The sequence below is a fragment of the Lepus europaeus genome, chromosome 15 (assembly GCF_033115175.1).
Source record: "Lepus europaeus isolate LE1 chromosome 15, mLepTim1.pri, whole genome shotgun sequence".
In the NCBI taxonomy this organism is placed as follows: Eukaryota; Metazoa; Chordata; class Mammalia; order Lagomorpha; family Leporidae; genus Lepus; species Lepus europaeus.
The window spans coordinates 82418255-82445830 of NC_084841.1; the positions used below are offsets into that span (position 1 = coordinate 82418255).

Consider the following 27576-nt stretch of genomic DNA (forward strand, 5'->3'; position numbering starts at 1 on the left):
TTGGATCTAAATTGTGCCCAGTTAAGATATCTCTAACCTAGGAAGTGAGGTAAAAAATTTTAAATGGGAGATCTGAGAAAGGAGAGGAAGAAGTGAGAGCTAACCTTTTCCTCTCCCTTTACACCCTCTCAAACTCTCCTGCATTATTTCAACTACCACATTCAAATCATTGCCTTCTCATATCTACCTTCATCCACCCACTCACCCATGGCTCCAGGTGCCTGTTTCTAGGAATCCTGTTAAAACACTACATTTGGGGGTAGGCGTTTGGTGCAGTGGTTAAGACACACTTGGGATACTGTATCCCAGACCAGAGTGCCTGGGTTGAGTGTTGATTCCAGCTTGTTTGCTGATATGCACCCTAGGAGGCAACATGTGATCATTCAAGTAGCTGGGCTCCTGCTCACCATGTGGGAGACCTGCATTGCATTCTGGCTCCCAGCTTGAGCCTGGCCCAGCCCTGTCATCTTCAAAACATCTCTGAATTTAAATGTAACCAACACTGATGACAGCTTTTATTGAAAGAAAACATATCAAGGTTTACACAAACCTCTTCAGCAGACATATCCCATTAAATAGCCAGTTTTTAAAATAACATCCTATATTTTAAATTAGAAATAAAACATTTTGAGGCCTTAATACTGCATCGATCCAATTTACCTTATGAATATGACTTATCGCACCATGGCATCTGAAGAATAATGGTAGAAAATGGTAAACTTAATTATGTAGTCAATGGTGAACATGAGCCATGGTTCACATTTTCATTTCTTCTCACTGGATTCTGCCATGAAACTAACCAGGAAATAACCAACCTGGAGTTCAGTAACTTTCTGAGAAGTACATTCTTTTTTTTTTTTTTTTTTTTGACAGGCAGAGTGGACAGTGAGAAAGGTCTTCCTTTGCCGTTGGTTCACCCTCCAATGGCCGCCGCGGCCGGCACAGTGCGGCCGGTGCACCGCGTTGATCCAATGGCAGGAGCCAGGTGCTTCTCCTGGTCTCCCATGGGGTGCAGGGCCCAAGGACTTGGGCCATCCTCCACTGCCCTCCTGGGCCATAGCAGAGAGCTGGCCTGGAAGACGGGCAACCGGGACAGAATCCGGCACCCCGACCGGGACTAGAACCCGGTGTGCCGGTGCCGCAAGGCGGAAGATTAGCCTGTTGAGCCACGGCGCCGGCCAAACTGAGACGTCCATTCTTATGGGCACAGCAACCCTAACTCTAGGGAAGCATGAGCAACAGCACCTCCAACACTCAGAGGTTGGCAGTACCTGCCTTTGACTGTATCCAGGGTGCATCTTCTACTCTTCAAATACAAGTGAGAAGAATTTTTCTTACTGTAAAAAAAATTCTTCAAAATAGTGTCCAGCATTGTGATGCCACAGGTGAAGCTGCCAGGATCCCACATCACAGTGCAGGTTCAAGTCCTGGAAACTCCACCTTGGATCCAGGTCCCTGCTAATGCACAGAAGACATAGGGACCTTTGGTCTAGCAGTTAAGACACCCACATCACACTTGAGTGCCCGGGTTCAAGATCCCTTCTGGCTTCAGATTCCAGCTTCTGTTCTGTGCGGACTCTAAGACAGTGGTGATGGCTCAAGTGCTTGGGGCCCTGCTACCTTGTAGAAGACTCAGACTGAGTTTCCAGCTCTTACTCTAGACCAAGCCCAGTCCCTGCTGTTTGCAGACATTTGGGGATTAAACCAGCAGGTGGGAGGGCTCTGTTTTTGTGTCTCTACCTCTTAACTTAGAAAAAAAAAAAAAAGGAGGGGAGGTTAAATAGAAGGAATATATTGCTGACAATATAATTTTTTGATGTAGGATTTTCTTCAAATAATTAATTTGCTCAATAGAGGAACACATTGAAGAACCGGCATTTCAGTACAGTGAGTTAAACCATTGCCTACAACGCCAGCATCTCATATGGGTACCTGTCTAGTCTCTACTGCTCCACTTCTGATTCAGCTTCCTGATAATATGTCTGGGGAAGCAGCAGTGGAAGATGGTCTGAGTGCTTGGGCCCCTGCACCCATATAGGAGACCTGGATGGACCCAGGCTCCTGGCTTGGCTTGGCCCAACTCTGGCCATTCTGGCCATTTGGGGAATGAACCAGTAGATGGAAAATCTGTCTCTCCCTATCTTTCAAATAAATAGTTTTTAAAAAAACCAATGCATTGATAATATAAGTCTTAGTTACATCAAGTAAATGTCCATTTATGTCACCTATTTCTTACTAAACATTGAAGAAATACAAGTGAGGAAGGTAATGTATTAAAAGATACTTTATTATTATTATTAATTTCAAAGGAAGAGATATATAAAGAGAAGGAGAGACAGATCTTCCATCTGCTGGTTCACCCCACGGACGGGCACAATGGCCAAGGGGGCTGGGCCAGGCACCTCCTCCAGGTCTCTCACATGGGTATAGGGGCCCAAGTACTTGGGACATCTGCTGTTGCTTTCCTGGGCACACTAACAGAGAGCTGGATCAGAGTGAAGCATCCGGGACTCGAACCGGTACCCATATGGGATGCCAGCACTGTAAGTGGAGGCTTAGCCTTCTACACCACAGCACCAGCCCCAAAGATACATACTTTTCACCAGGAGAACCACAGGTGACATCAGTCAGCAAAGAAAAGGCAAAATTCTCAGTCACTTCGGCAAAATGGACGAATCCCCTGGTATCCTTGCGCTTCGGGTTAATGAGAGAACAGAGAATCTCATACAGAAGAGCTCGGCTTTCAACGCTGAAAGCTTGAGTTCTCGCTTCAACAGTTATCTGGAAAAAATCCAAAGTAAACCGAAGTTATCTGCTGGTATATATATTATGTTCTTTAACAGTGAGGAATGCTAAAAAATAAGGACAAATCTATGAAGAACTTATGTGAAATGATATCAAAGTTATATTTCAAATGCATCCATTTGTACTTTAAGAGATGTAAATAATATTTATAAGGAAAAGTCGTAGTCACTATTGTTTTCTATTTAATCATTACATAAAACCAAAAATGGCTGCATGGGTCACTTAATTTTAACCACAATAAGTGGTACCATGAGTTAACATTGATCGCACTTCTAGATATACCCTAAGGATTCTCTTGACCAACAGATAAGGAAATAAATGCATCAGGACTATCTGTTTAGGACAGCAGTGAGGTTATTTCTAATTCTCTATTCTTCAGTGGACAGAAGCCACCACCTCTCAGTCTCTATAGCACCACATCAGAAAATCCTTTCTGACCAAGAGAATCAGAGCTCCTGGCACTCTTGACCTCCTGCTTTAAGATGCAGTTATTATTATGAGGGACAAAGAGAAGGAGAGACTGCCTTTGTGATTCTCCTTTGCCAGAATGTTGGGACGCATAACTCTGTTGTCTGAGCACGGGTGTGAAGTCACTGACCTAATGTTCTATCTCCTCCTTTTATACCTGGCAAGTCCTTCAGACTCCCAAAGTCACCACTGCCCCACCCACTGACACACATTACTGTCTTGATACTATGACCGTAACCTTTATGAAGGAACCCAGGGCAACCTTGAAATGATTAGTCTGTTTCGCCCACTGGATGAGCTCACTGAGGAAGCAGCTCATGTTCTCTCCATTTTTTTCAGTAACTTTATAAGCCAGTATCATTCCAAGTTTTTAGTAGAACTCAACATCTGAATTCATAAGAGTAGCCACCCCAATGCTGTTAATAATGGAAAGTAATCCACAGGGGAAAATGACAAAAGGAATAGAGTAAAACTTTGAGAATGTAAAATCCACAAATACAGAGACCAGTTCATAGATCCTAATAAACTACATCTTTCCCCCCCTCCTTCCTCCCCTCCCCCCGTTGCTTTTTGAATATAAATGAAAATGAATAGGGGCTGGCACTGTGGCACAGCAGGTTAAGCTTCTGCCTGTGATGCTAGAATCCCACATGGACACCAATTTGAGTCCCAGCTGCTCCGCTTCTGATGAAGTTCCCTACTAATGCACCTGGGAAAGCAGGGGAAGATGACCCAGGTACTTGGACCTCCAGCATGCACATGAAAGACCCAAATGGAGTTGGTGGCTCCTGGCTTCAGCATGGTCCAGTCCCAGTCATTGGGGTCACTTAGGAAGTAAAGCAGTAGATGGAAAATAATCTTTTCCCTATCTTTGTCCCTCCCTAACTCGTTCAAATAAATAAAACAAATCTCAGGGGAAAAAAAGTAAACTACTGAGTAGATGATTCCTCCTTCTCCAAGGTTAAGGTGGACAGTTCTGAACAGGCATCAGTCACAGCCTTGAACAAGTTCAGTGTCACAGAGGATGAACTGTATGTTAGGTGCAGGAATTTTACTGTACCATAATTTCACAATAACTGACATTTCACCTGAATGTGATTTTTTTATTTGCAAATTTACAAACCAAACCAAAGAGTCTAAACCTAGCACTTGGCTTACAAGCTTTTCTCACCTGTCCTAGTAAATGCATCACAGCACCGAGTTGTTCATCCGTGTTCTCCGTGGCCACTCTCAGGTTGAGGGTGTGGAGCACTCTGCTGAGGATGTCGGCATCCAGGGGCTGGTGCAGCTGCTCTGCAAGCCCCCACACAGCCTGTGAGTCGGCATCAGAGACGAGAGTGACATTGGCAACCCCGTACACCTCATCAATTCTGGCACCACCTTGTGGGTCGAAAAGCGCAACCTGGAATCGCTTAGGGAATGGATTTAAAGATCCCGTCTCTGGCGTCAGGATGACATCCAATACAGTGTTTCTCTGGCCAGGCTCAAAGACCAACGTGCCTTCGGTTCTCACGAAGTCCTTCCCAGACAGCGCGGGAGACAGGACCGTGCGCCCGATGGTTTCTGCACTCCTCAGCTCCTGGAGTGAAACGACTCCATATCAGTGACACTGGTGCACCTCGGATCTCCCGATATCCCCATCCCCATCCCCATCAAAAGCTTACTTCTCACACAAATGCCATTTCCCTTAGCCAGATGGGAAACAACAATACACGAATTGATACGTCAGAGAGATGAACACATGTCCCACAAGGGTGGGCTTAGGAAAGATGTATCCCTAAGAGTGGTGAGAATAAAACAGAGCTGCTTCAAGGATGAAGTTCAACATGACAAGCACAGTGTGAATTCTGGCGGCATCCTCAGAGAACAGCCAGCCAATTCTGCTTGCTACAGTTCTAGGAGAAAATCTTAATGTGTATGTATAGATAGCCCATGCTTACCTGGGTGCTGAAACTGACGGACATTCTGAGTCCTGTCCCAGAGTCTCTGGCCACCTGCAGGCTGATCAAGGTGGCCTTCCTGGGAGCCACTGCCAGCCGAGAGCCCACGGAGAAGCACACGAGGCTCTGTGGCTCAGCTCTCGGAGAGACTTTAATTTGTGCAAATCTGGCACTGCTGTTTATTTGTGCCCCGGCACTTACTTCATACAGTTCCACAAAAAAGTGCATTTCAACCTGAGGTACCTGACAATGACAAAAAGAAAAGGACTATTGCCGATATATTTCTAGTTCTGGACAGTTCCAATATTAAGAAATAGATAATTCATATGTATCATTACTGAAATAAACACATGGAGAGATATCTTTGATAACACAATATGAAACTCATGCTAGATTACCATAGGATCCATTTTGTTTCCTTCTTTCTTAAATATACATTTATTTTCTATGGATGAGCTTCTTACTGGAAAATCCATGTCAAGAAACAACTTCAACATGTAAAATAAAATGCATTGATCCAATGAAATACCATAGAGAAGCAAAAATCAACTTGTACAAGATTTTTCAACAGAGAAGGGCTCTGATACAAGTTACACAATGAAATGTATTACGTTCTACATAAAGTGTAAAATCACACAAAGCTTACCACATGTTCTTGATGCTTAGGTAAAAATTTAAAAGCACCACTACTGCCATGCTATGATAACAGTCACTTCCATAGGGTGTAGGGTAGAGAACAGGGCAGAGGGTACAGTAGGAAAATAACATTGAAGATAGGGAAGAAAATGTTTTCATTTTCTAAGTTATTATTCTAATATCTTTTATTTTTAAAGGGTTTTAAATAAATGACCAAATGTTGATAATAGTCAATTTTCTAAATTCACGAATTTTTTTCAAAATTCAGCTTAACTTTAGCCTACCAGTTATAGTGCACTCCTTTTCCACCTCAGTTCTTTCTCAACAATCTCAAACAATTTATTTTCTAAAGCCTGAATTCCGTTTTACAGCATATTGTCAATCATTTATTTCAACTAGCAATTCACTCCTACACAATAGTCTAGAAATCTTGGTGGTATTGTTTGCTTCCTGAAATATCCCAAAGAAGCTAAGCTGGTGCATTTTTCAACTGTATGTGCCTAATTGGATATGATACATCATTTTTTATCTATCATCCATGGCCTTATTCATCACTTGTTTTGTGATCATGTTAATGATGATCATTATGTCATGAAACAATACAATAAACCTCTCAGTGTTTCCAAGAATAAGTTATATATCTTAGTCACACAATAATCTAACTTGATCTTTTGTTGTCTAAAGAAATGTGTTCAGCTTCACTATGGCAACACATCATTCTTCACTTTTGATGATCAACTGTCAGAAAACACTGAAAGACAGAAATAACTGTACTCTTCTCACTTTCAAGAAACTCAATTTGGCAAATACAATGAACTCAAGCACTAGGAAAATGTGGGTAACTATATTCAAGAGCCATTATTTCCTAATGGCCAAGTGAGATTGAGTTCACAATAGCTTCTCTTCAGTAAGTATTTAAGCATATTACATTCCAAGAGACTCTTGTCTTTATTTTCCAGTAAAATATTCCTTTTCATTCTGATGATCACAACATTACTTATGACCACTTGCAGTAAAATGAATATGTTATAACCTAAGAGAAGAATCATCTAAAATTGAGCAACACAGATAGGAAGATAGTCCAAAGACCAAAGGAATTTTCCAGTCTTATAAAAAAATGTTCTATCCAAAGAATTTTCCTGAAGTCCATTGGGAAATGAAGGCTCTCAGATCATATCTGACCCTCTCTGGACTCCGAAACATGTCTGGAGATCACGTAGCCACCCATTCCATGTGTAAATACCAGCAGATTCTTTCCTAATTAGGTTAGAAGCACTTTAGGAAGCTCTTTTGCCCCAACTGATATAAAATGACTTTTCCTGTGTGCAGAAGCAGGTTTCAGAAGCAGGAAAACAAAGGATAGTCGTAGCGGAACAATATCTTCCTTTAATACTTCAATATATGCAGGACCAGCACTGTGGCGTAGTTGATAAAACCACGACCTGCAATGCTGGCATCCCAAAGGGGACCAAGTTCATATTCTGGCTGCTCCACTTCTGATCCAGCTCTCCGCCAATGGTCTGCAAAAAGCAGAAGATGGCTCAAGTGCTTGGGCACCTGCCACTCATGTGGGAGACTTGGAAGAAGCTAGTGTTTTTGGTCTGGCGCAGCCCTGGCTATTGTCTGTCTGTCCGTCTCTAACTATCAAATAAATAAATGAAAGGAAAAAAAGAAGGAAACAGGGGCAGCAGGGAGGAGGGGAAAAGTCGGCAGATTAAGGACAGGCATGTTTTGCAGGGCTAGGGATAAACAGTGAGAAGAGTGGTGGAAGTGCACTCTCTGCAGAGAATTGGAAAGAAAACAGCCCAGGAAGCCCCACACCAGGAGGCAAAATGAAGTGAACCTGAGTGGAGAGTGCAGACCCGCAGTACAAGTTCAGCTGCAGCTGCGGAGAGTGGGAGTCAATAGCAGTTTAGAGACGGAGGCGAGAACAGACTCCAGCAACCTGTGATGGTAGAGCTGGAGAGAGAATGTGGCTGGTGTCTGGATTAGAGACCTGGGGCTTGGCAGTAGCTGATGGTTGCCCATGGACCCAGTGTAAGAGAAGGAGGACGTTTGATTCCCCTCTAAAATCTCCAAAACAGAGCACACTGTCCAGCTGGGAGAGGGCAGGTGCCATTTTAGAATTGGGCCGCAGCGAAGGAACCCTGGGGTGTACACCTAACAACTGAGGAAGGACACCTCACCAGCAGGGCCAGCAGCAGTGGTGGGCAGGCATTTGGCCAATGGCTCTGGTGTATGCTCATGAGCCAAAGATTTGAGCAGAGAGAACAGTCTGTAGTCCCCACTGATTTTAAGCCCGGCTGGGAGGAGGCTGGGCAGCTACATGGGACAGAGGGGTGCCCACCTCCATGGCCTCCCAGAGTCAAAATGCCTAGGCAGAGCAGTCTGGGGAACATCCACCTCTCTGTTGAAGGACAGACTGGCACGGCAGAAAGAAACCTCTGAACCTGGCGACTGAACCTTACATGCTGAGACCATGGGGACTCCATGGTTACATGAGAAGTTGCAAGGTGTAGCTGGGTATTGAGTTCTACCAAGCCCAATTTGGGTGTTACCCTGGAAATTCACCCCACCCTACAATATCTACTAGGCCTCCCAGGTCACACCCAACACACATCTTGGTACTCTCAGAAAGTGCAGACATTCCATTAAGCCACAGAAGCATAGGCAAAAGATAAAAGCCATCAGAAGAAAAAAATAAAAATCAATTCTACAAATGCCTCAAAGTGCAGAAATTCAAGCAGCAAGACACCATACTCCCCTCAAAAGAAAACAACAATATTTCAATATTAGAATGCGAAGATGAACACATTAAGGAAATGCCAGAAATGGAATCCAAAAAATTAATCATAGAATTATTCAAAAGTGATCAGAAGCAAATCCACAAACTAAAGAAAACCATATATGAATGAAAATTTTTCCCATGAAATTGAGATTTTAAAGAGAAATCAGAATGAAATATTAGAAATGAAGAATTCAGTAGATCAAATTAAAAAATGTAATGGAAAGCCTCAACAGCAGACTTGGTGAGGCAGAAGAATATCCAAACTAGAAGAAAAATCTTTGAAAATTTTACAGTCAAAAGGAAAAAAAAAAAAAACAAGAAGATAATAGAAAACTTAAAAACAGTGTTGAAATCTATGGAATACTATCAAATGACCCAACATCAGTCTTAGGAGTTTCTAAAGGAGTAGAAAGAGAATGGTCTAGAAAACCTACTTGTGAAATAATTACAGAAAATTTCCCCAATTTCCAGAGACATCCAAATAGCAGAAGCACATAGAATACCTAATAGATATGACCAGAAAATACCTTCACCATGACACATTGTAGTCAAGCTTTTCACAGTAAAACATGAAGATACTAACTAAAATGTGCATGAGAAATGTGATGTTACTTACAGAGGATCTCCAATTAGACTCATAGATGCCTTCTTATCAGAAACCCTACAGACCAGAAGGGAATGGTGAAACATAGTCCAAGTCTTAGAAAAAAACTGTCAATTCAGAATACTGTACCCTGCAAGCTAGCATTTATGAATGAAGGTGAAATAAAGACCTTCCATAACAGAAATTGAAAGAATTTGTCAACACTTGTCAAGCCTGACAAGAGATGCTTACAAATGTGCTACACACAGAAACACAGAAAGATAGTCAGCATTATTAAAGAAGGTAGAAAACTCCCCAGTGAAAGTACAAAAGAAACCCAAAGTAAATAATACAAATGTTTATGGGAAAATGGCAGGGCCAAGTCATTACTTACCAATAGTCACCTTGAATGTAAATGGCCTCAATTCTCCGGTTAAAGTAAACAGACTGGCTGAATGGATTAAAAAAACAAGAGCCATCTATTTGCTGTTTACAAGAAACACATCTCACCAACAAAGATACAGACTGCAAGTGAAAGGATGGGAAAAGACATTCCATGCTAACAAACCAAAAAAGAGCTGGAGCTGCCATCCTAATATCAGACAAAATAGACATTAACATAAAAACTGTTAAAAGAGACAAAGAAGGACACTATGTAATGATTGAGGAACAAACAACAGGAAGATGTGACTATAAATATATACACCCAGTTACAGGGTGCTTGGCTATGTAAAAGACATGTTAATGGACATAGAGGGAGACATGGACTCCAATACAACAGTAATGGGGGGACTTCAATACCCCACTCTCAGCAATGGACAGATCAACCAGACAGAAAATCAGCAAGGAAACAGTTTATCAACACCATACACAAGATGGACCTAACTGCTATCTGCAGAACCTTACACCCCACAGTGGCAGAATACACATTCCTCTCACCAGTGCATGGAATATTCTCTAGGGTAGACCATATACTAGGCCAGAAAGCAAGTCTCAGCAATTTGAAAAAAAATCTAAATCATTCCATGCATCTTCTCTGACCACAATGGAATGAAACTGGAAATCAACAACTCTAGATCATAAGCAAACACATGGTCCTGAATGAACAGTGAGTGACAGAAGAAATCAAAGGGGAAATCAAAAGTTTCTGGAAACAAATGAAGACAACAATGCATCATATTAAACTTATGGGACACAGCAAAAGCAGTGTTAGGAAGGAAGTTTATAGCAGTTGGTGCTTACGTGAAGAAACCAGAAAGGTACCAAATAAATGTGCTATCAGTGCATCTCAAGGACCTAGAAAATCAATGATAAACCCAACACAAGAGGAAAGAAATAATTAAAATTAGGAAAGAAATAAACAAAATCGAAACAAAAAGACAAAATTTGTGAAGTGAAGAGCTAGTTTTCTGAAAAAAACAAAATTGATACACCATTGGTGCAACTAAGCAAAAGGAAAAGATGCAAATCAATAAAATCAGTTAAAAGGAAATGTAACAACAGACTACACAGAAATTAAAAGAATCATCAGAAATTGTTACAAAGAGCTGTATACCAACAAATCAGGAAACCTAGAAGAATTGGATTCCTAGAAATATACAAACTACCAAAACTGAGTCATGAAGATATAGAAAACCTAAACTGAACAATAACCAAGACAGAAATTGAATCAGTAGTAAAGATCCTTCCACCAAAGAAAAGTCCAAGACCAGATGGTTTCACTGCTAAATTCTACCAGATATTTTAAGATCTAATTAAGATTCTTCTCAAGCTATTCAAAAGACTTGAAAAGCAGAGAATCCTCCCAAATTCCTTCTATGAAGCCTGCATCACCTTAATACCTAAACCTGGAAAAGGTGCAGAGAAACACAGCTACAGACCAATTTCCCTGATGAACATAGATAGAAAAATCCTCAACAAAATTCTAGCTAATCAAATACAACAACATATCAGATTTTTCACCGAGAAAAAGTGGGATTTACCCCCAGTATGCAGTGATGGTTCAACATTTGCAAATCACTTAATGTGATATATCACATTAACAAACTGAAGAACAAAAATCATATGATTATCTCAACAGATGCAGGGAAAGTGTTTGATAAAATACAACATCCTTTCATGATGAAAACCTTAAGCAAATTGGATACAGGAGGAACATTCCTCAACATAATCAAGGAAATATATGATAAACCTACAGCCAGCATCCTGTTGAATGAGGGAAAGCTGGAAGCTTCCTCCCACCACCCAGAACCAGACAAGGATGCCCATTCTCACTACTGCTATTTACATAGTCCTGGAAGTTTCAGCCAGAGCCATTAGGCAAGAAAAAGAAATCAAAGGGATACAAATTGGAGAGGAGGAAATCAAACTATCCCTATTTGCAGATGACATGATTCTATATTTAGAGGATCCAAAAGACTCCACTGACAGACTACTGGAACTCATAAAAGTGCTTGCTAAAGTGGCAGGATATAATATCAAAACACAGAAATCAATAGCCCTTGTATACATAATGTCATGGCTGAGAAAGAACTAAGATCAATTCCATCATCATGGAGGAGCATCAAACATGGCAGATGCTCCACTTCCCACCACAAAGGTGGGCAACAGACTCTGCCCCAAGATAGGGCTCCCATGGCCTGCCACTGCCCAATAACTTTTTATGATTTTTTTAAATTATAGGCTGTTTTGGCTTCCTGATGGTTTTTGTTTTGTTTTGGCTTCTATGTTGGTCCTTTTTGTTTTGGCTTCAGGCTGGTCTTTATTTTAATTATTTGTTTTGCTTTACTAAGCAGCATTAAAAAAGCAATAAGAAGAAAATTTTTAAAACCCCCTCATTGGGCTTGGTAGAATAATGGACCCCATTTGGTACACAAATAGAGACTCTTAAGGTGTCAGAATTGTAACAAATCAATACATCCAAGTAATATGCTTAAGGAATTATAGCTAATGCAATGTATCCATGTCAAATGCTTAATGAAAATTAAACTCATGAAGAGCTGTGTCTGTTTTTATCTTCTCAGGTCCTACAAAGGAACTGTAAAGCTGTATAGTCCTTCATGAATCCCTATGGACTTACACCTAAGGGTATAGTTTTTGCCATGGGATCCTAAATCCCTTTGGGCTGGATGGTGAAAGTAACATCTTAAGTTTTTAAGTGATCATATATAGATAGGATTAAGTTTTAAAGTGATCATATAGGTGATATTAGTAGGACTGTTTACTGATAATAACAGAATTATAGAGTAGTAAATGCTCCAATGTGGGAAGCAGTCCATACAGCAGACTCCTAGAATGGGAATTGCTCCAAGTAGCAGTCAGTGACCTCAGAGTCAGCCCTAAAGGCATTCTGGTCTGGCTAAACAGCTCATGAGAGCATTTCAGGAGTGGAAAGCCAGGACACTCCTGCAAAAAGCATCCCTACATGGAGGACCTCTCTGGGTGAGACCCCAGTGGAAAGAAGGGGCCATCAAAGAAGGATGTACTTTTCTCCAAAGGGAGGAGAGAACTTCCACTTTGCTTATGGCCTTGTCCAAATACTGACGGAGTTTGTGGACTCAGAAGGCTTCCGTAGCCTAGGCAGCTCATGTCAAGAGCCTCAGGTGATCACTGAGGTCATGCCTTAGAGTGTTAATTGTTAAATTAACAACAGGAGTCACTGTGAACTTACTCCCCATGTGGGACCTCTGTCCTCAAAGAGCTACAGTATTAGCATTAGTGGTAAAACTTGTTCCCAAAGATTCACCTTGTCCTAGCATGTTGTATTCTTATGTGTCGTAAGTTCTAGTTATGCCTAAATGTCAAACTCCACTGCCTGTAGTCTTAGGCGTTTCCTTAAAGTTTATTAAATATCAAAAAACGTGAATGGATCCATGTCTCTCTATGATACTCCTATCTCGTATGTTTTAATATAAGGTCAGGTACAGATGGTTAAAGGCCTCAGGTCTGCTAATGGGGCAGTTGCTTCAATGCATCTTACTGTGTTTTAAACCTTTGCCTAAGGGATAATTTCTTCTGCATCTCAGTAAAGCCGGAATCGAGGATAGTGAGAACAAAGAACTGCCCAAATACAGCTCAGGTTTCTAAACTAGAGGTAGATTACCTGGGATAAGTTCTAACTCCAGAAAAGTGTGTTCTTTCAGTCAAAAGGTGGAAAGCTTTTTGATATTTAAAAGGCAACTAATGATATTTCTGGGAATGGTGAGGTTCTGTGCAATTTGGATTCCAAGCTTTCCTATATGCTTTAAAAAGGCCCCGATGCAGACACTGCTGGACAGGGCAGCAACAAGAGTTGCTCCGGGGACAGCACTGTGGTACAGTGGGTTAAAGCCTTGGCCTGAAGCACCGGCATCCCATATGGGCACCAGTTCTAGTCCCAGCTAGTCCACTTCTGATCCAGCTCTCTGCTATGGCCTGGGAAAGCAGTAGAAGATGGCCCAAGTCCTTGGGCCCCTGCACCCATGTGGGAGACCTGGAAAAAGCTTCTGGCTCCTGGCTTTGGATCGGCATAGCTCCAGCCGTTGTGGCCAATTGGGGAGTGAACCAGTAGATAGAAGACCACTCTGTCTCTACCTCTCTTTGTAACTCTGTCTTGAAAATAAATAAAAATAAATCTTAAAAAAAAAAAGAGTTGCTCCAGGGGCTGGCGCTGTAGCATTGTACAAAGCTGCTGCCTGCAGTGCTGGCAACCCATATGGGCACCAGTTCAAGTCCTGGCTGCTCCACTTCCAGTCCAGCTTTCTGCTATGGCCTGGGAAAGCAGTAGAAGATGGCCCAACTCCTTGGGCCCCTGCACCCACGTGGGAGACCTGGAAGAAGCTTCTGGCTCCTGGCTTCAGATTGGCGCAGCTCTGGACATTGCGGCCAACTGGGGAGTGAACCAACGGATGGAAGACCTCTCTCTGTCTCTCTCTGCACCTCTCCTAACTCCAACTTTCAAGTAAATAATTTTTTTTGACAGGCAGAGTGGACAGTGAGAGAGAGAGAGACAGAGAGAAAGGTCTTCCTTTGCCGTTGGTTCACCCTCCAATGGCTGCCGCGCTGCTGCCAGCGCACCACGCTGATCCGAAGGCAGGAGCCAGGTGCTTATCCTGGTCTCCCATGGGTGCAGGGCCCAAGCACTTGGGCCATCCTCTACTGCACTCCTGGGCCACAGCAGAGAGCTGGCCTGGAAGAGGGGCAACCGGGACAGAATCCGGCACCCCGACCGGGACTAGAACCCGGTGTGCCAGTGCCGCTAGGCAGAGGATTAGCCTGTTGAGCCACGGCGCCAGCCATAAATAAATAATTAAAAAAATTGCTCCAAAGAGTTAAGGAGCTTCTAATAGAAGCCGTAACACTGGGAATTGCTGATATCAGGATTCTATGGAATATGGATTCCAGGATCTGGATTCTAAGCCTTTGTATTTGGTTTAAAAAGCCCCTCACGCGCACACACACACACACACACACTGTGCTGGACAGGGAAGCTACAGAAGGTGTTCCAATGAACTCAGCAGATTTTGACAAAAACTCCAACATTAGGAATTCCTGAGCAAGCCATTCACGCAAAGATCTTCAGATCAGTTGCAGCTTAAAAGGAAGGGACCTTACCAGATGCTACTGAGCATGACTACCTCAGTGAAATTAGGATTAAACTTCTATCTCTTAAGTCTTCACAAGTGAACTAGAAGACATGTCTGATTCTTCCTGTAAGCCAATCAGAGACCTTAAGTACTCTTCAAAGCAAAAAGGATAAGTAAAGCCTTTGCCTTCCTCACATCAAGACTGCTATACCTTCAGGCAGACATGATGTACCTGCCTCTTGATTCTCTATGGGAACTGTTATTGACAATAAAACTCATAATGGATTTTTCTATTGTAATTCTCTATGCTCAAGCTAAATGGATTTTATAATCGACATAAGGGTAGCCAATCACCACCCATTATCTGGGAGCCTGTAAAATATATTCTTTCCAACATAAGGGGCACTCCACTTGCAACTGGTCTTGTTCCAGTTTTCGCTTATGCTAATTAAGACTTACATGTTTCAGATCGACTTCTGGCAATAACTGACCATGCAGGAGACATAGACATTGGCAGTGACTGAGACTGCTCCAGCTCACAAAGCAGATTTGTTAGGTGAGATAGGCAGAGACTTCCAGACCCAGGACAGGCAGGGCCTGTATTATGCTCCTCATAAGCAGCAAGCAGCTATAGAAGATGTCATGATTCTACACCCTTCAAGATCCCTTAGGATTAAGGGAATGGAGTCTCTGAGTGGGAAATGTTGTAGGCAGGCATATAGGATAAAATTGATCAGGTTTATATGCTGGAAGACCACGCCTTCATCACATCCCCTGTATGACCTCATGCCCCTACCTGACCACACACACCTGTGTGCACACCTGCCAATCAGGCTAATTAACCACTCCCCCTTGGAAGTGGATTAAAGGCCTGGGACATGGTGGGTCCAGCCCTTTTTCCCTGGACCTACTTGCTGCCCCTGCACCTTTGGGCACTTGGCCTTCAGGTCACCCATCCTATGCTTCCTGGCTGGCAGGCTCACCCACAGGCTGCCTTCCAGTGCTTGGTAAGAATCCAGACTTCTTAGATAGTGAGAGAAATGAATAGGAGAGTGAGGGCCCTAAATAAAAAGCTTAAAAAGTTAAAAAAAAAATCAGTCACATTCACAATAGCTTAAAAAAGGAACAAATATTTTGAGATAAATTTAACCAAGGATGTCAGGATCTCTATGATGAGAATTACAAAACATTTAAGAAGGAAACAGAAGATATTTTAAAAATGGAAAAATCTTCCATGTTCATGGATTGGAAGAATCAGCATCATCAAAATTTCCATACTACCAAAAGAAATTTACAGATTCAATGTGATCCTAATAAAAATAACGACACTCTTCACAGATTTAGAAAAAACTATGCTGAAACGCACATGGAGACACAATAGACTGAATACCTAAAGCAATCTTCTATGACAAAAACGAAGTTGGAGGCATCACAATACCTTCTTTCAAGATATATTACAGGGTAGTTGGTCAGTGCCACAGCTCACTAGGCTAATCCTCTGCCTGCGGCATCGGCACCCTGGGTTCTAGTCCCAGTTGGGGCGCCAGATTCTGTCCCGGTTGCTCCTCTTCCAGTCCAGCTCTCTGCTGGGGCCCGGGAAGGCAGTGGAGGATGGGCCAAGTGCTTGGGCCCTGCACCCGCATGGGAGACCAGGAGGAAGCACCTGGTTCCTGGCTTTGGATCGGCACAGCGCGCCAGCCGGGGTGACCATTCGGGAGGTGAACCAACAGAAAAGGAAGCCCTTTCTCTCTGTCTCTCTCTCACTGTCTAACTTTGCCTGTCCAAAAAAAAAAAAAAAGATATTACAGGGTAGTTATAATCAAAACAGCCTGATGCTGCCACAAAAACAGACTTGCATACCAATGGAACAGAATAGAAATTCCAGAAATCAAACCATGCATCTATAGCCAACTTATCTTTGATAAAAGAGCTAAAATCAATCCATAGAGCAAGGACAGTCTCTTAACAAATGGTGCTGGGGAAACTGGATCTCCACTTGCAGAAGTATGAAACTGAACCTCTACCTCACACACAAAAACCTACTCAAAATGGATCAAAGACCTAAATCTAGAACCCAATACCATCAAATCATTAGAGAACATGGAGGAACCTCTACAAGACACTGGTATAGGCAAGGACTTCCTGGAAAAAAACCCAGAAGCACAAGCAATCAAAGCCAAAATTGACAAAATGGGATTATTTCAAGCTGAGGAACTTCCGCACTACAATACAAATACTCAGCAAAGTGAAGAGGCAATGGACAGAATGGGAGAAAATATTTGCAAACTACACAAGTGAAAAAGCATTAATATCCATAATCTACATAAAGCTCAAGAAACTCAACAAAATCAACAATCTAATTAAAAAAATGAGCAGAGGACTTAAACAGGCATTTTTCAAGAGAAGAAATTCAAATGGCCAGCAGACACTTGTGAAAATTCTCAGGATCACTAGCCATCAGGGAAATGCAAATCAAAACCACAAGGTTTCACCTCACTGCAGTTAGAGTAGCTTGCATACAGAAATTAACAAACAATAAATGTTGGCTAGGATGTGAGGAAAAAGGTACCCTGATCCACTGCTGGTGGGAACATGAACTGGTGCAATCACTGTAGAAGACAGCAGAGAGCTCTCTCAGAAATCTGAATATAGACCTACCGTAGAATCCAGCCATCCCACTCCTGGGAATTTACTGAAACCAAAAGAAGCCAGTATATGAAAGAATTATCTATACTCCCATGTCCATAGCAGCACAATTTACAATAGCTAAGATATGAAATCAACCCAGATGTCCACCAACTGTTGACTGGATTAAGAAACTATTGTATATATACATCATGGAGTACTACTCAGCTGTTAAAAAAAGAAAGAAAGAAAGAAAGAAAGAAAGAAAGAAAGAAAGAAAGAAAGAAAGAAAGAAAGAAAGAAAGAAAGAAAGAAAGAAAGAAGAGAGAGAGAGAGAGAGAGAGAGAGAGAGAGAGAGAGAAAGAAAGAAAGAAAGAAAGAAAGAAAGAAAGAAAGAAAGAAAGAAATCCTCTCTTTTGCAACAAGATCGTTGCAACTAGAAACCATAATACTTAGTGAAATAACCCAGTACCAGAAGTCAGATGATAATGTTTTCCCTAATCCAATGTAACTCATAGAATACCTGAAATGTAATGAATTGGGGTGAAATAGACATTTTGAGAATTAAAAAAAATAGGAGCTGGTGCTGTGGTGCAGCAGGTTAAAGCCCCAGCCTGCAGCACCGGCATCACATATGGGTGCCAGTTTGAGTCCCAGTTGCTCCTCTTCCGATCCAGCTCTCTGCTATGGCCTGGGAAAGCAGTAGAAGATGGCCCAAGTACTTGGGTCCCTGCACCAGCGTAGGAGCCCTGGAAGAAGCTCCTGGCTTCGGATCAGCTCAACTCTGGCCATTGGGGTCATTTGGGGAGTAAACCAGCGGAATGGAAGACCTCTCTCTCTGCCTCTCCTTCTCTCTGTAACTCTGACTTTCAAATAAATAAAATAATTCCTCAAAAAAAATAATAAATAAAAAAACAGGGTGCTGGTGCTGTGGTGTAGTAGGCTAAGCCTCCGCCTGCCACATTGGCATCCTGTGTGGGCACCATTTTGTGTCCCAGCTGCTCCTCTTCTGATCCAGCTCTCTGCTTGTGGTCTGAGAAAGCAGTGGAATATGGCCCAAATGCTTGAGCCCCTGCACCCGTGTGGGAGACCCAGAAGAAACTCCTGGCTCCTGGCTTTGGATGGGCTCAGCTACGGCCATTGCAGGGAGTCAACCAGTGATGGAAGGCCTTTCTCTGTGATTCTACCTCTCAAATAAGTGGGTAAGTCTTTAAGAAATAAAAGCAATAAATGTGCTTATACACTACTTAAGCAGATTTTCTGAGTGGAAAGCCTGATTCCTAAGTTGATTGTCACTTTAAATTTTTTACTAATAGAGAACCATAAGTTATCAGGGAAAGAAGAAATGGACTAAAACTCAACAGATGGGTTCTATTTGTGGCTCAGTCATTGTCTGGGTCTATTAAATTCTTCATACTTTTGAAAACTGAAGTAATGAATAAATGCGTAATGATTACATATAAGATTAAAAAACTGTTGAGGATTAAGAGACCAGATCAAGGTGAGGAGATACCACTATCAATTAGGGGTATAATTATTTTCATGTATTTGTTGTGTTACACCATCTGTAAGCCCCCTACAACTAGCACTGGTCTAGCTATAACTCAAATCACTGAATTTCCGCGGGCTCCATTCCACATAATAGCAATGCCAGGTTCTCTCATGAAGGCCACTTCCTCCCACGAACTGTGCTAGGAACCTCTCAAACATCAACTCATTTAATTGGCCCAGTGGTCCTGCTACCACCCTTATAAGCCTGGGAGGCTCAAGAACACCAAGCAACTTGTCCATCATCACCTAGCTAATGAGTAGAAGACCTAATAGGATTTGAACCACAGTCTTCTATGATCAGAGCCCAAACTCCTAACCACTACAATGCCTTCCTAAGTACATTCAGTATAGCCGAGTTCCTCTTTTAACAAAATATAAAGATGGTCGTTCTTAGGACAAAAGTCTAGGGATAACTGTGCTGCTTTGCAGTACTTCCACATAATTTCTCAAAGTCCATGACAGAACATGGTTGCAGAACTGGGTTCATTTATACCACTAGGTGTCAGTTTATCAGAATTTCAAGATGATGTATAATAGATCTGTTTCCAGTCTTCTCGGAATGCAGAAAACTCAGCTCTATGACTTGAACATTACAATGAGAAATAAGAAGTGAGACTAAATGGACTAAATATAAGATGTTAAAACATACATCAAAACATTAAAGTATAACTATAGATGTATTTCATTTTTATTAAGAATATGTCTTAGGACCACCACTGTGGTGTAGTGGGTAAAGCTGCCACCTGCAGTGCCAGCATCCCATATGGGTGCTGGTTCAAGTCCTGACTGCTCTTCTTCCAATCCAGCTCTCTGCTATGGCCTGGGAAAGCACTGGAAGATGGCCCAACTCCTTGGACCATTACACCCATGTGGTTGACAAAGAAGAAGCTTCTGACTCCTGGCTTCATATAGGGCCAGCTCCAGCCATTGTGGTCATTTGGGGAATGAACCAGCTGATGAAAGATTCTCTCTCTGCCTCTGCTTCTCTAACTCAGCCTTTCAAATAAATATTTTTTTTAAAAAATGTTTTATTGAGGGATGTTTCTCATGATGAACAGTTTGCCAGGAATAAGCTTGGGAAGGGAAAGAAACAAAAATGAAGGAAATAGGGGCCAGTGCCATAGAAGGTTCAGCCTCCATCTGCAATGATGGCATCCCATATGGGCCCCAGCTCATGTCCTGGCTGCTCCACTTCCAATCCAGCTCCCTGCTAATGCACTGAGAAAGCAGTTGAAGATGGCCCAAGTGCTTGGACCCTGAACCCACGTGGGAGACCCAGAAAAAGCTCCTGGTTTCTTTGGATGGGCCCAACTCCAGCTGTTGCAGCCATTTAGGGAGTGAACCAACAGATAGAAGTGCTCTTGCACACACACTTTCTTTCTCTTTTCTTTCCTTCTCTCTCTCTCGCCCCCCCCCCCATAATAAATATTTAAAAAATAAAAAAGGAGGAAACTGACCAGCTTATTTGTAAAGCTTCATAATGTAGCCAATTCTTAGTCTAAAGTCTATTGTCCAGCAAAGACGTTTAGACCCCGTGGCCAGGCAGACACAGAGAAGTCCCACAGAAACAACACGTAAGTTTCAACAATTTTGCTTTAAAAAGATTGATTCTAAAGAAATACAATTAGACACCATCACTATTGTACCTCATGGCTGCTTACCTTTTCTGGTTTGTGTTCAATGGTGATAGAACATTGTGTTTGGCCCATTGTACAGGTCGTGGTCCCGGAAACAGATACGAGTTCATCCGTCAGGTTTACCCCATCTTTCTGGAGCACCACAGCTGTTCTGTTCAGCGAGACTCGCCAGGAGACCCTGACATCTTCAAAGGCCCTGTGAACAAAGCCAACCGTGCAGGTGCACTCACGCAGTGTCATCTGTTCAACAGCGCGCTCACTGTGCCTCACTGTACCTTGTCATCCAAGGTCCAGCACTGGGCACTGACTACCACAGATCATGCTCAGAGGGACAATTGTCCTCACTGCAGATAGGAAAAGTAGGGCTCAGGTTTTCCCATGGTCTTCTCTATGTTCAATAAAAGTTATTTCTTGAACTACTCTATCAGAAATGTGAAAATAGAGTCCCTGCATTCAAGTAAATGCTCATTACACTTTAAATGAGTTTTTCTAAAAGAGAAATGTTACTGCTCAAAATAGCTGTTATTATGAAGGGTGAACAGTGACTTTAATTTTCCAAGAATATTTGGACTCAAAATGGGAAATTAAAATATATGCAGGTACATGTGTGCAGTGAGTAAATGTATGTGATCAGCATTCAGAACATGTTAACATCCAATTTTGAGTTGCAGCATGTTAGTATTCCACATGTTCCCTATAACACAGTGGCTGTGTACAGGGCATGGTCAGAGAGTAGTAAATATGATGAACCAATGGCCTACAATGCAGGACGTCTGTGTCATATTTTATATTATATAATAGCATTCATGATAACCCTAAGTGATGATCATAAACCACTTGTATTAAATTGCAAATATGACAGATTAACAAGGAAAACATCTGAAAAGGACACATTAAATTTCTTGCCTATACTCCACCTTGTATGAATTACTAGACGCCATACAGACACACAGGATGTTGCACCTTACACACACACACACACACACGTACCTGTCTGGCTGCCTGGAGACAGTGAGATGCAATCTTTTCCCATCAGCTCCTTCCCCCAGTTTTAGTCCACTCTGAGAGTCCTCACTAAATCCTATGATGCCATTGTGAAGATCACTCCCTGAAGAGAGAAACGGAGGGTTCCAGTATACTTAACAACAGAAAAGAATCTCCAACACTCTGTGAATCTTGCCAGTAAGAAAGTGAGAAATGCATGATTGGGAGGAGCAACATTTTTGAAAGATCTTCACTAAATATAGACGAAAAATGATAGCATTAAGATGGCTCATATTTTGAGAACAGAAGGCCAGGAGAAACATCAGCTCCTACGCCTCGCCCAGCACACCCCTCTGTTACAGTCAACTGCACCAGACACATCCTGCCTGTTTATCTATTCAAAGTCTGCAGTGTACCACAGAACACACACTGTGTCAGACAGCAACTGTTCTATTTACTGCTATGTCCTTGCATCAAGAACAGTGCCCAGCAAATGGCAAGGGTTTCCAAATTATCTGTTGAAATGAACTCCATTCTACAGATTGACCTTCCTATAAGTCAATCTACATAAAAACCATTTATGATACAGATACAGCGATTGGCACAAAAACAAAATAGTACCAGGAAGAAACTCCTAAACTTCTGTGATGATCAGATCTACTTGAGGTGGGTGCTAAAATCCAATGCACAACTGATAACACAAAGTTGTGTAAATGGGCACTGACTTGGGGCCCTGAGGAGTTGCTTCAAAGCCTGGCCAGCACACAAGTTAGCTTCTCAGCCTAAAGAAATACCAGTTCTTGCTGCTTTCTGCTTCTCAGTGGCCCCTGTTGGCAAAGTGATCCTAGGGGCCAGCACTGTGACACAGTGGGTTAAAGCCTTGGCCTGCAGGGCCAGCATCCCATATGGGTGCCAGTTCGAGTCCCAGCTGCTCCACTTCTGATTCAACTCTCTTCTAACGCATCTAGGAAAGCAGTTGAGGAGGGTCCATATAGTTGGTCCCTTGCATCTACATGGGAGACCCAAAAGAAACTCCTGGCTTTGGATTGGCTCAGCTCCAGCCATTACAGCCATTTGGGGAGTAGATCAGCGGATAGAAGACCTTCTCCTTCTACCTCTCTAACTCTTTCAAATAAATAAAATATTTTAAAGTTATCCTAGAAGCAATGTCATTAAAGCAATCAGCCCCCAAACCCATGTGTGTTGATCACCCTGAACCGTGATTCCTAAAGTTTCAAGGAGAGAGAACTTCAGATGTTAGAGACTAGCTCAGGTTCAGGAACCAGAAAAACCACCTCACTGCTCTGATGGTGGAGAGCTAGCAGTGACCAGCCCCTGGTCTATTTTCCAGATGTGAAGTGTAAGTGAATGTCAAGCTCCTTTATTAGGGTCACGTGTGTGATGGACAACAGTTGTCCCAGAGTCTCCTAGGTGTTTTGTCTCCGCCAGCCCTCCAATCCTCATCCTCACTGCTTACCCACTGCTGTCACTTCTCGATCTGGATCAGAACCTGATATACAATTTCTCTCATTGGCAGAGCTTGCTTTCTTGTCACACTGGGTGGAGATTCAGTCTCTCCAAGAAGCTTACAAGCTTCTCATAAACAGAACATTTGTTTTCTTTTCCAAGGCAATAGCAGCTATTACAGTTCTAATCAAAACACTTGCTTTGCCATATCTATCCAACTTCTACCAGACCATTCCAGACATCTAGTGAACCAATGATCAAAAACAAAACTAAGTAAGTTACCTCTTCTGATTTACTTTGCAAGTTTGTCCTGCAATGTAAATGTGAAAGAAGTTGTGAAAATTAAAGACAAAAAGAAATCAACAAAACTAATGATCAAGTTAGAACAAAATACCTTTTGAAAAGCCAGATTGAGTAAAAGCAAGAGAAGCATTTGCAGGTAGATTCATGCAACCTAGAGAGTTATAATCATGTGGATGGGCCTGGTAGTACTGTCAGGTAAAGTATGTCACGTGATGCTAACAGGTAAGTATGGTGAGGAGCCAACCATGTGACACATGTCTGTAATAAGTGCACCTTAAAGAGCTTCCAGAAGTCATTGTGATTGGTCTGCACTGGGTCAAAAGAAATGTTAAATATTTTCAACTGTCTTCATCCTTTCTAATTCTTTTTGCTTTATTTTTGTCTGGGTTACTTCAGAATGAGAAACTATCCTCCAGATTAGAAATTATTTCTTGCACTTTGTCTATTTTGTTCTTGAAGTTCTCTATTTTTTTTTATTTCATTGCTTAAAGTTTTTACCTCCAAAATTTTTTTTATTTATTTTACAGAAAGAATTAGACAGTGAGACAGAGAGAAAGGTCTTCCTTCCGTTGGTTCACTCCCCGAATGGCCACTATGGCTGGCGTGCTACACCGATCCAAAGCCAGGAGCTTTCTCCTGGTCTCCCATGCAGGTGCAGGGGCCCAAGCACCTGGGCCATCCTCCACTGCCCTCCCGGGCCACAGCAGAGAGCTGGAAGAGGAGCAACTGGGACTAGAACCCGGCGCCCATATGGGATGCCAGCACCGCAGGCAGAGGATTAACCAAGTGAGCCACGGCACCGGCCCCGAAATTTGTTTTCTAATGATTTCTATCTCCTTAGTGAATTTCTCATTCTTGTTATCTACTATTTTCCTCGTTTCTTTCAACTATCTGTATTCTCTTGTTGCACACATAATTTCCTTAGGATTATTCTGAATTCCATTTCAGGCATTTCCTCTATGTCATTCAGATCAGAATTTGTTTCTGGAGAACTATTATGTTCTTCTGGACTGACATGCTTCCTTGCTTCTTCATTGCTGAACTCTTCATTTAGTAGAGCCATCACAAATTTGACTATAATTAAAAATATGTTATCTCAAAAAAGCGTAAGAATGTAGATTTGACCTGAAGTCCTGGTCACTCTGAAATAACTAACTAAATATCTATGTTAGAGTTGGGAGGAGGATGCCGACTACTCAACCAACTTTAATGGAAATATGTAGATGGAATGAAGCCAATACAAATGAAATTCAGTAAACAACTTATAGAATACAATTAGAATTTATAACAAACTGTAAGTGCTATTAAATTTAACTGGTACAAATCTGTAGGGTAACAAATGAGATGATGCTGGATATGAAAGGAATTGCAAATTTATGACTGGGTTATAATCAAATGGCTAAAATAAAAACTGTTAGAAGCATCAAATCCTAAAAGTATGTAAGAATCATGAAATGGCCTTCTCATTACCCTTATTAAACTTTGACAAGCTGGTCTATTCTACTTAAAACATATAGCATGGGGCAGGCATTGTAGTGCAGCAGGTTAAGCCACTGCTTAACTTGTTCATGTCCCAGCTACTTCACTTCTGCTCCAGTTTCCTGCTATCATGTCTGTGAGGCAGCAGATGATGGACCAAGAACTTGGGTTCCTGACACATATGGGGGAGCCCTGGCAGGATTTCCTGAATCCTAGCTTTGTCCTGGCCCAGTCATGCCTGCTGCAGACATCCGGGGAGTGAACCAGTAGACAGAAGATGTCTCTTCCTCAGTCTGCCCTCTCAGCCTGTCACTCTGCCTTTCAAATAAGTCTTAAAAGTACACGGAATATGAATTCTGAGTTAGTCTGCAAACAACCCAAAAATTAGATGAAAATAAAAAGTGAAAAAGGGAATTTCAAGCTATTGTAATATATATGCTCAATAATACAATCATTATATCAACTGCATTGAGTCAAAGCAGAACAAAGGAAATTTTAATCTCTTTCACAAAAATATAAAGTATTTCTGGACAACGGAATCCTTGACTTTAGAATGGATTATTCAAAGGGATTGGTTAAATTTAGAATGAGGTTTCAAAACAGGTTAAGTAATAAGGTATTTGGATGATTAAATACTTTCTGGAGGGAGAATGTGGACTTGAATATTTTCCTTAAATTTTTAAAATAGAGATATGATGACTATAACTTGTTCTAAGTGACCGCTGCTGTCCATTAAACTGTATCATGGCCCCTTAGACCACCACCATGAATTCATGTCTCTAGGAACACAACGTTTAGTCAGTTACTGTGAGTCACTTGGGTAATTCACTCCCAAGTTCAAGATAGGGTAATCTTATTACAAATTCTTCACCTCAAAAGTACTTTGTTGACCCAGCATCGTGGGATAGCAGGTTAAGTCACTGCCTGTGATGCCAGCATCCCATATGGGAGCTGGTTTGAGTCCTAGCTACACCACTCCTGACCTAGCTCCCTGCTAACCAGTCTGGGAAAAGCACTGGAAGATGGTCCAAGTACTTGGGCCCCTGCCATTCCTGTGGGAGATCTGGGTGGAGTTACAGGCTCCTGGCTTTGACCTGGCCCAGCCCTGGCCTTCGTGGTCATTTGGGGAAAGAACTAGTGGACAGATCTTTCTCTCTGGCTCTCCATCTCTCACAGTGCCTTTCAAATAGAAAACAAAAGTGCTTTGTCACCTCTATTACTCCAAATACATACCTGTGATAATGACCATGGCAACTGCTGCAAATCCAGACTCATCTTCTCCCTTCACAATCTGCGCTCCCCCTTGAGGGTCCGTGAGAAACACAAAGAAGAACTCCTGCCCCTCTGGCTCATCGTCATCCACAATTTGAACTGATACCTTATGTTCTTGTTCTCCTTCTAGAAATACAAGGACAAGAGTTTGTTCCGCAAAGTCTTGTTCTTCCACTGCCCAAGTCAGGTTGGAAATTGTGTGGATATGAGAGGGCAATGCATGTGGTTCCTCCTGGGCACATCTTCCACCATAGGTTCTAACAGTCACGCTGACATTACCAGAAAACCCACCAGCCCTGCGGGTCACAATTTCTACGGTGTTCAACGTGCCATTTTTCATCTCCTCTTCAACATAAACAATGGGTGGTCCAAGACTAAACGTTCCCTGCATGGAAACATCAGCAGTTATGGTGGCCACTTCAGGCCTCTCGGACACGGCAGGTGTACCGTGAAGGGTGACAAGCTTCTCTGGAATGGCAGGTACACCTGTTGCCCCAGTAACGGTGGTGAACGTTTCAGTTGTCTGTGGAACGGTAGTCATCTCGCTTGTGTAAGGATGTGTAGTGGAAGCCATTTCCACAGGCATGAGAGCTGTGTCGATTGCCATGGCCACAGTTGTCATGGAGACAGAAAGACCCATTCCTGTCAGGTCGTCATCATCCATGATTGTGATCACTGCCACACTGAAATCTCGATTCAGGCGTGGTCTCCAATGAGCATCAAACTTTTGCAATCCCCTAATTTCTACTGAAGTAAGATTAACGTAAAAACTTTCTTCTACCTCAAGAAGCTGGTCATTAACAATAGTTACTTCAAAATCCACCTCAGTTTGGAATTGATGAAAAAGCAGTTCCCCATTCTGAATAGGCTCAAAGTCTTCCAGCGGCTCGGCACTTCCTGCAGTAGTCTGATAGGAAACTTGAATGAGGTCGCTATGGAACCCAAACAGTCTTTGTACACGTAATCTGATGGTTTGCGCATCCTCTGACACCACGATATTTCTGGAGCTATAAGAAAACTGGAAGACTCCCATTGGTTCAACTTCTGCCATGGTGAAACTTGATCTGGAAAGAAAAACACGAGAATTGATGGAGAAATAAGAACACCACCATCGAGAGTCTTCATGTGTTTAAGATGCTGCTCTTGAGGGCACCATCTGAAATATGCCATGTTCTTTCAATTTCCTTCAAACTTTACCTATTTGTGGGTAAGTAAGAGCACAGGAAATCGAAGAACAGCAGCAGCCACTGCAAAGACAGGGCCCAGAGCCGAATGAAGAGCCCAGGGGTCTCTGACCTGTTTCTGCATCATCACAGAGCAGCACCCGAGAGAGTTGAAAGAAACATTACATGAGTTGAAGGAAACATCCATGACCAAACAATTTATTCTTGGCTCTTTTCCGAAGGATTCTGGTAGTAAAGTAGTAACCATATACAAAGTGACAATCAGTGGCCTAATTTTGGCCACAGACACA

At 42.3% G+C, this 27576-nt stretch overlaps 1 protein-coding gene across 1 annotated transcript in view; it reads right to left on the reverse strand.

The window, feature by feature from the left end:
- ADGRV1 (adhesion G protein-coupled receptor V1) overlaps positions 1-27576 on the reverse strand; it is a 568898-nt gene that overhangs the window by 327590 nt on the left and 213732 nt on the right. Inside the window, exons 74-79 of the mRNA XM_062211963.1 lie at positions 26064-27166; positions 21588-21705; positions 20622-20793; positions 5214-5456; positions 4445-4852; positions 2597-2781 (exon numbers count right to left, since the gene is read on the reverse strand). Of these exons, the coding sequence (XP_062067947.1) occupies positions 2597-2781; positions 4445-4852; positions 5214-5456; positions 20622-20793; positions 21588-21705; positions 26064-27166 (2229 nt within the window). The remainder of the gene's footprint in view (positions 1-2596; positions 2782-4444; positions 4853-5213; positions 5457-20621; positions 20794-21587; positions 21706-26063; positions 27167-27576) is intronic.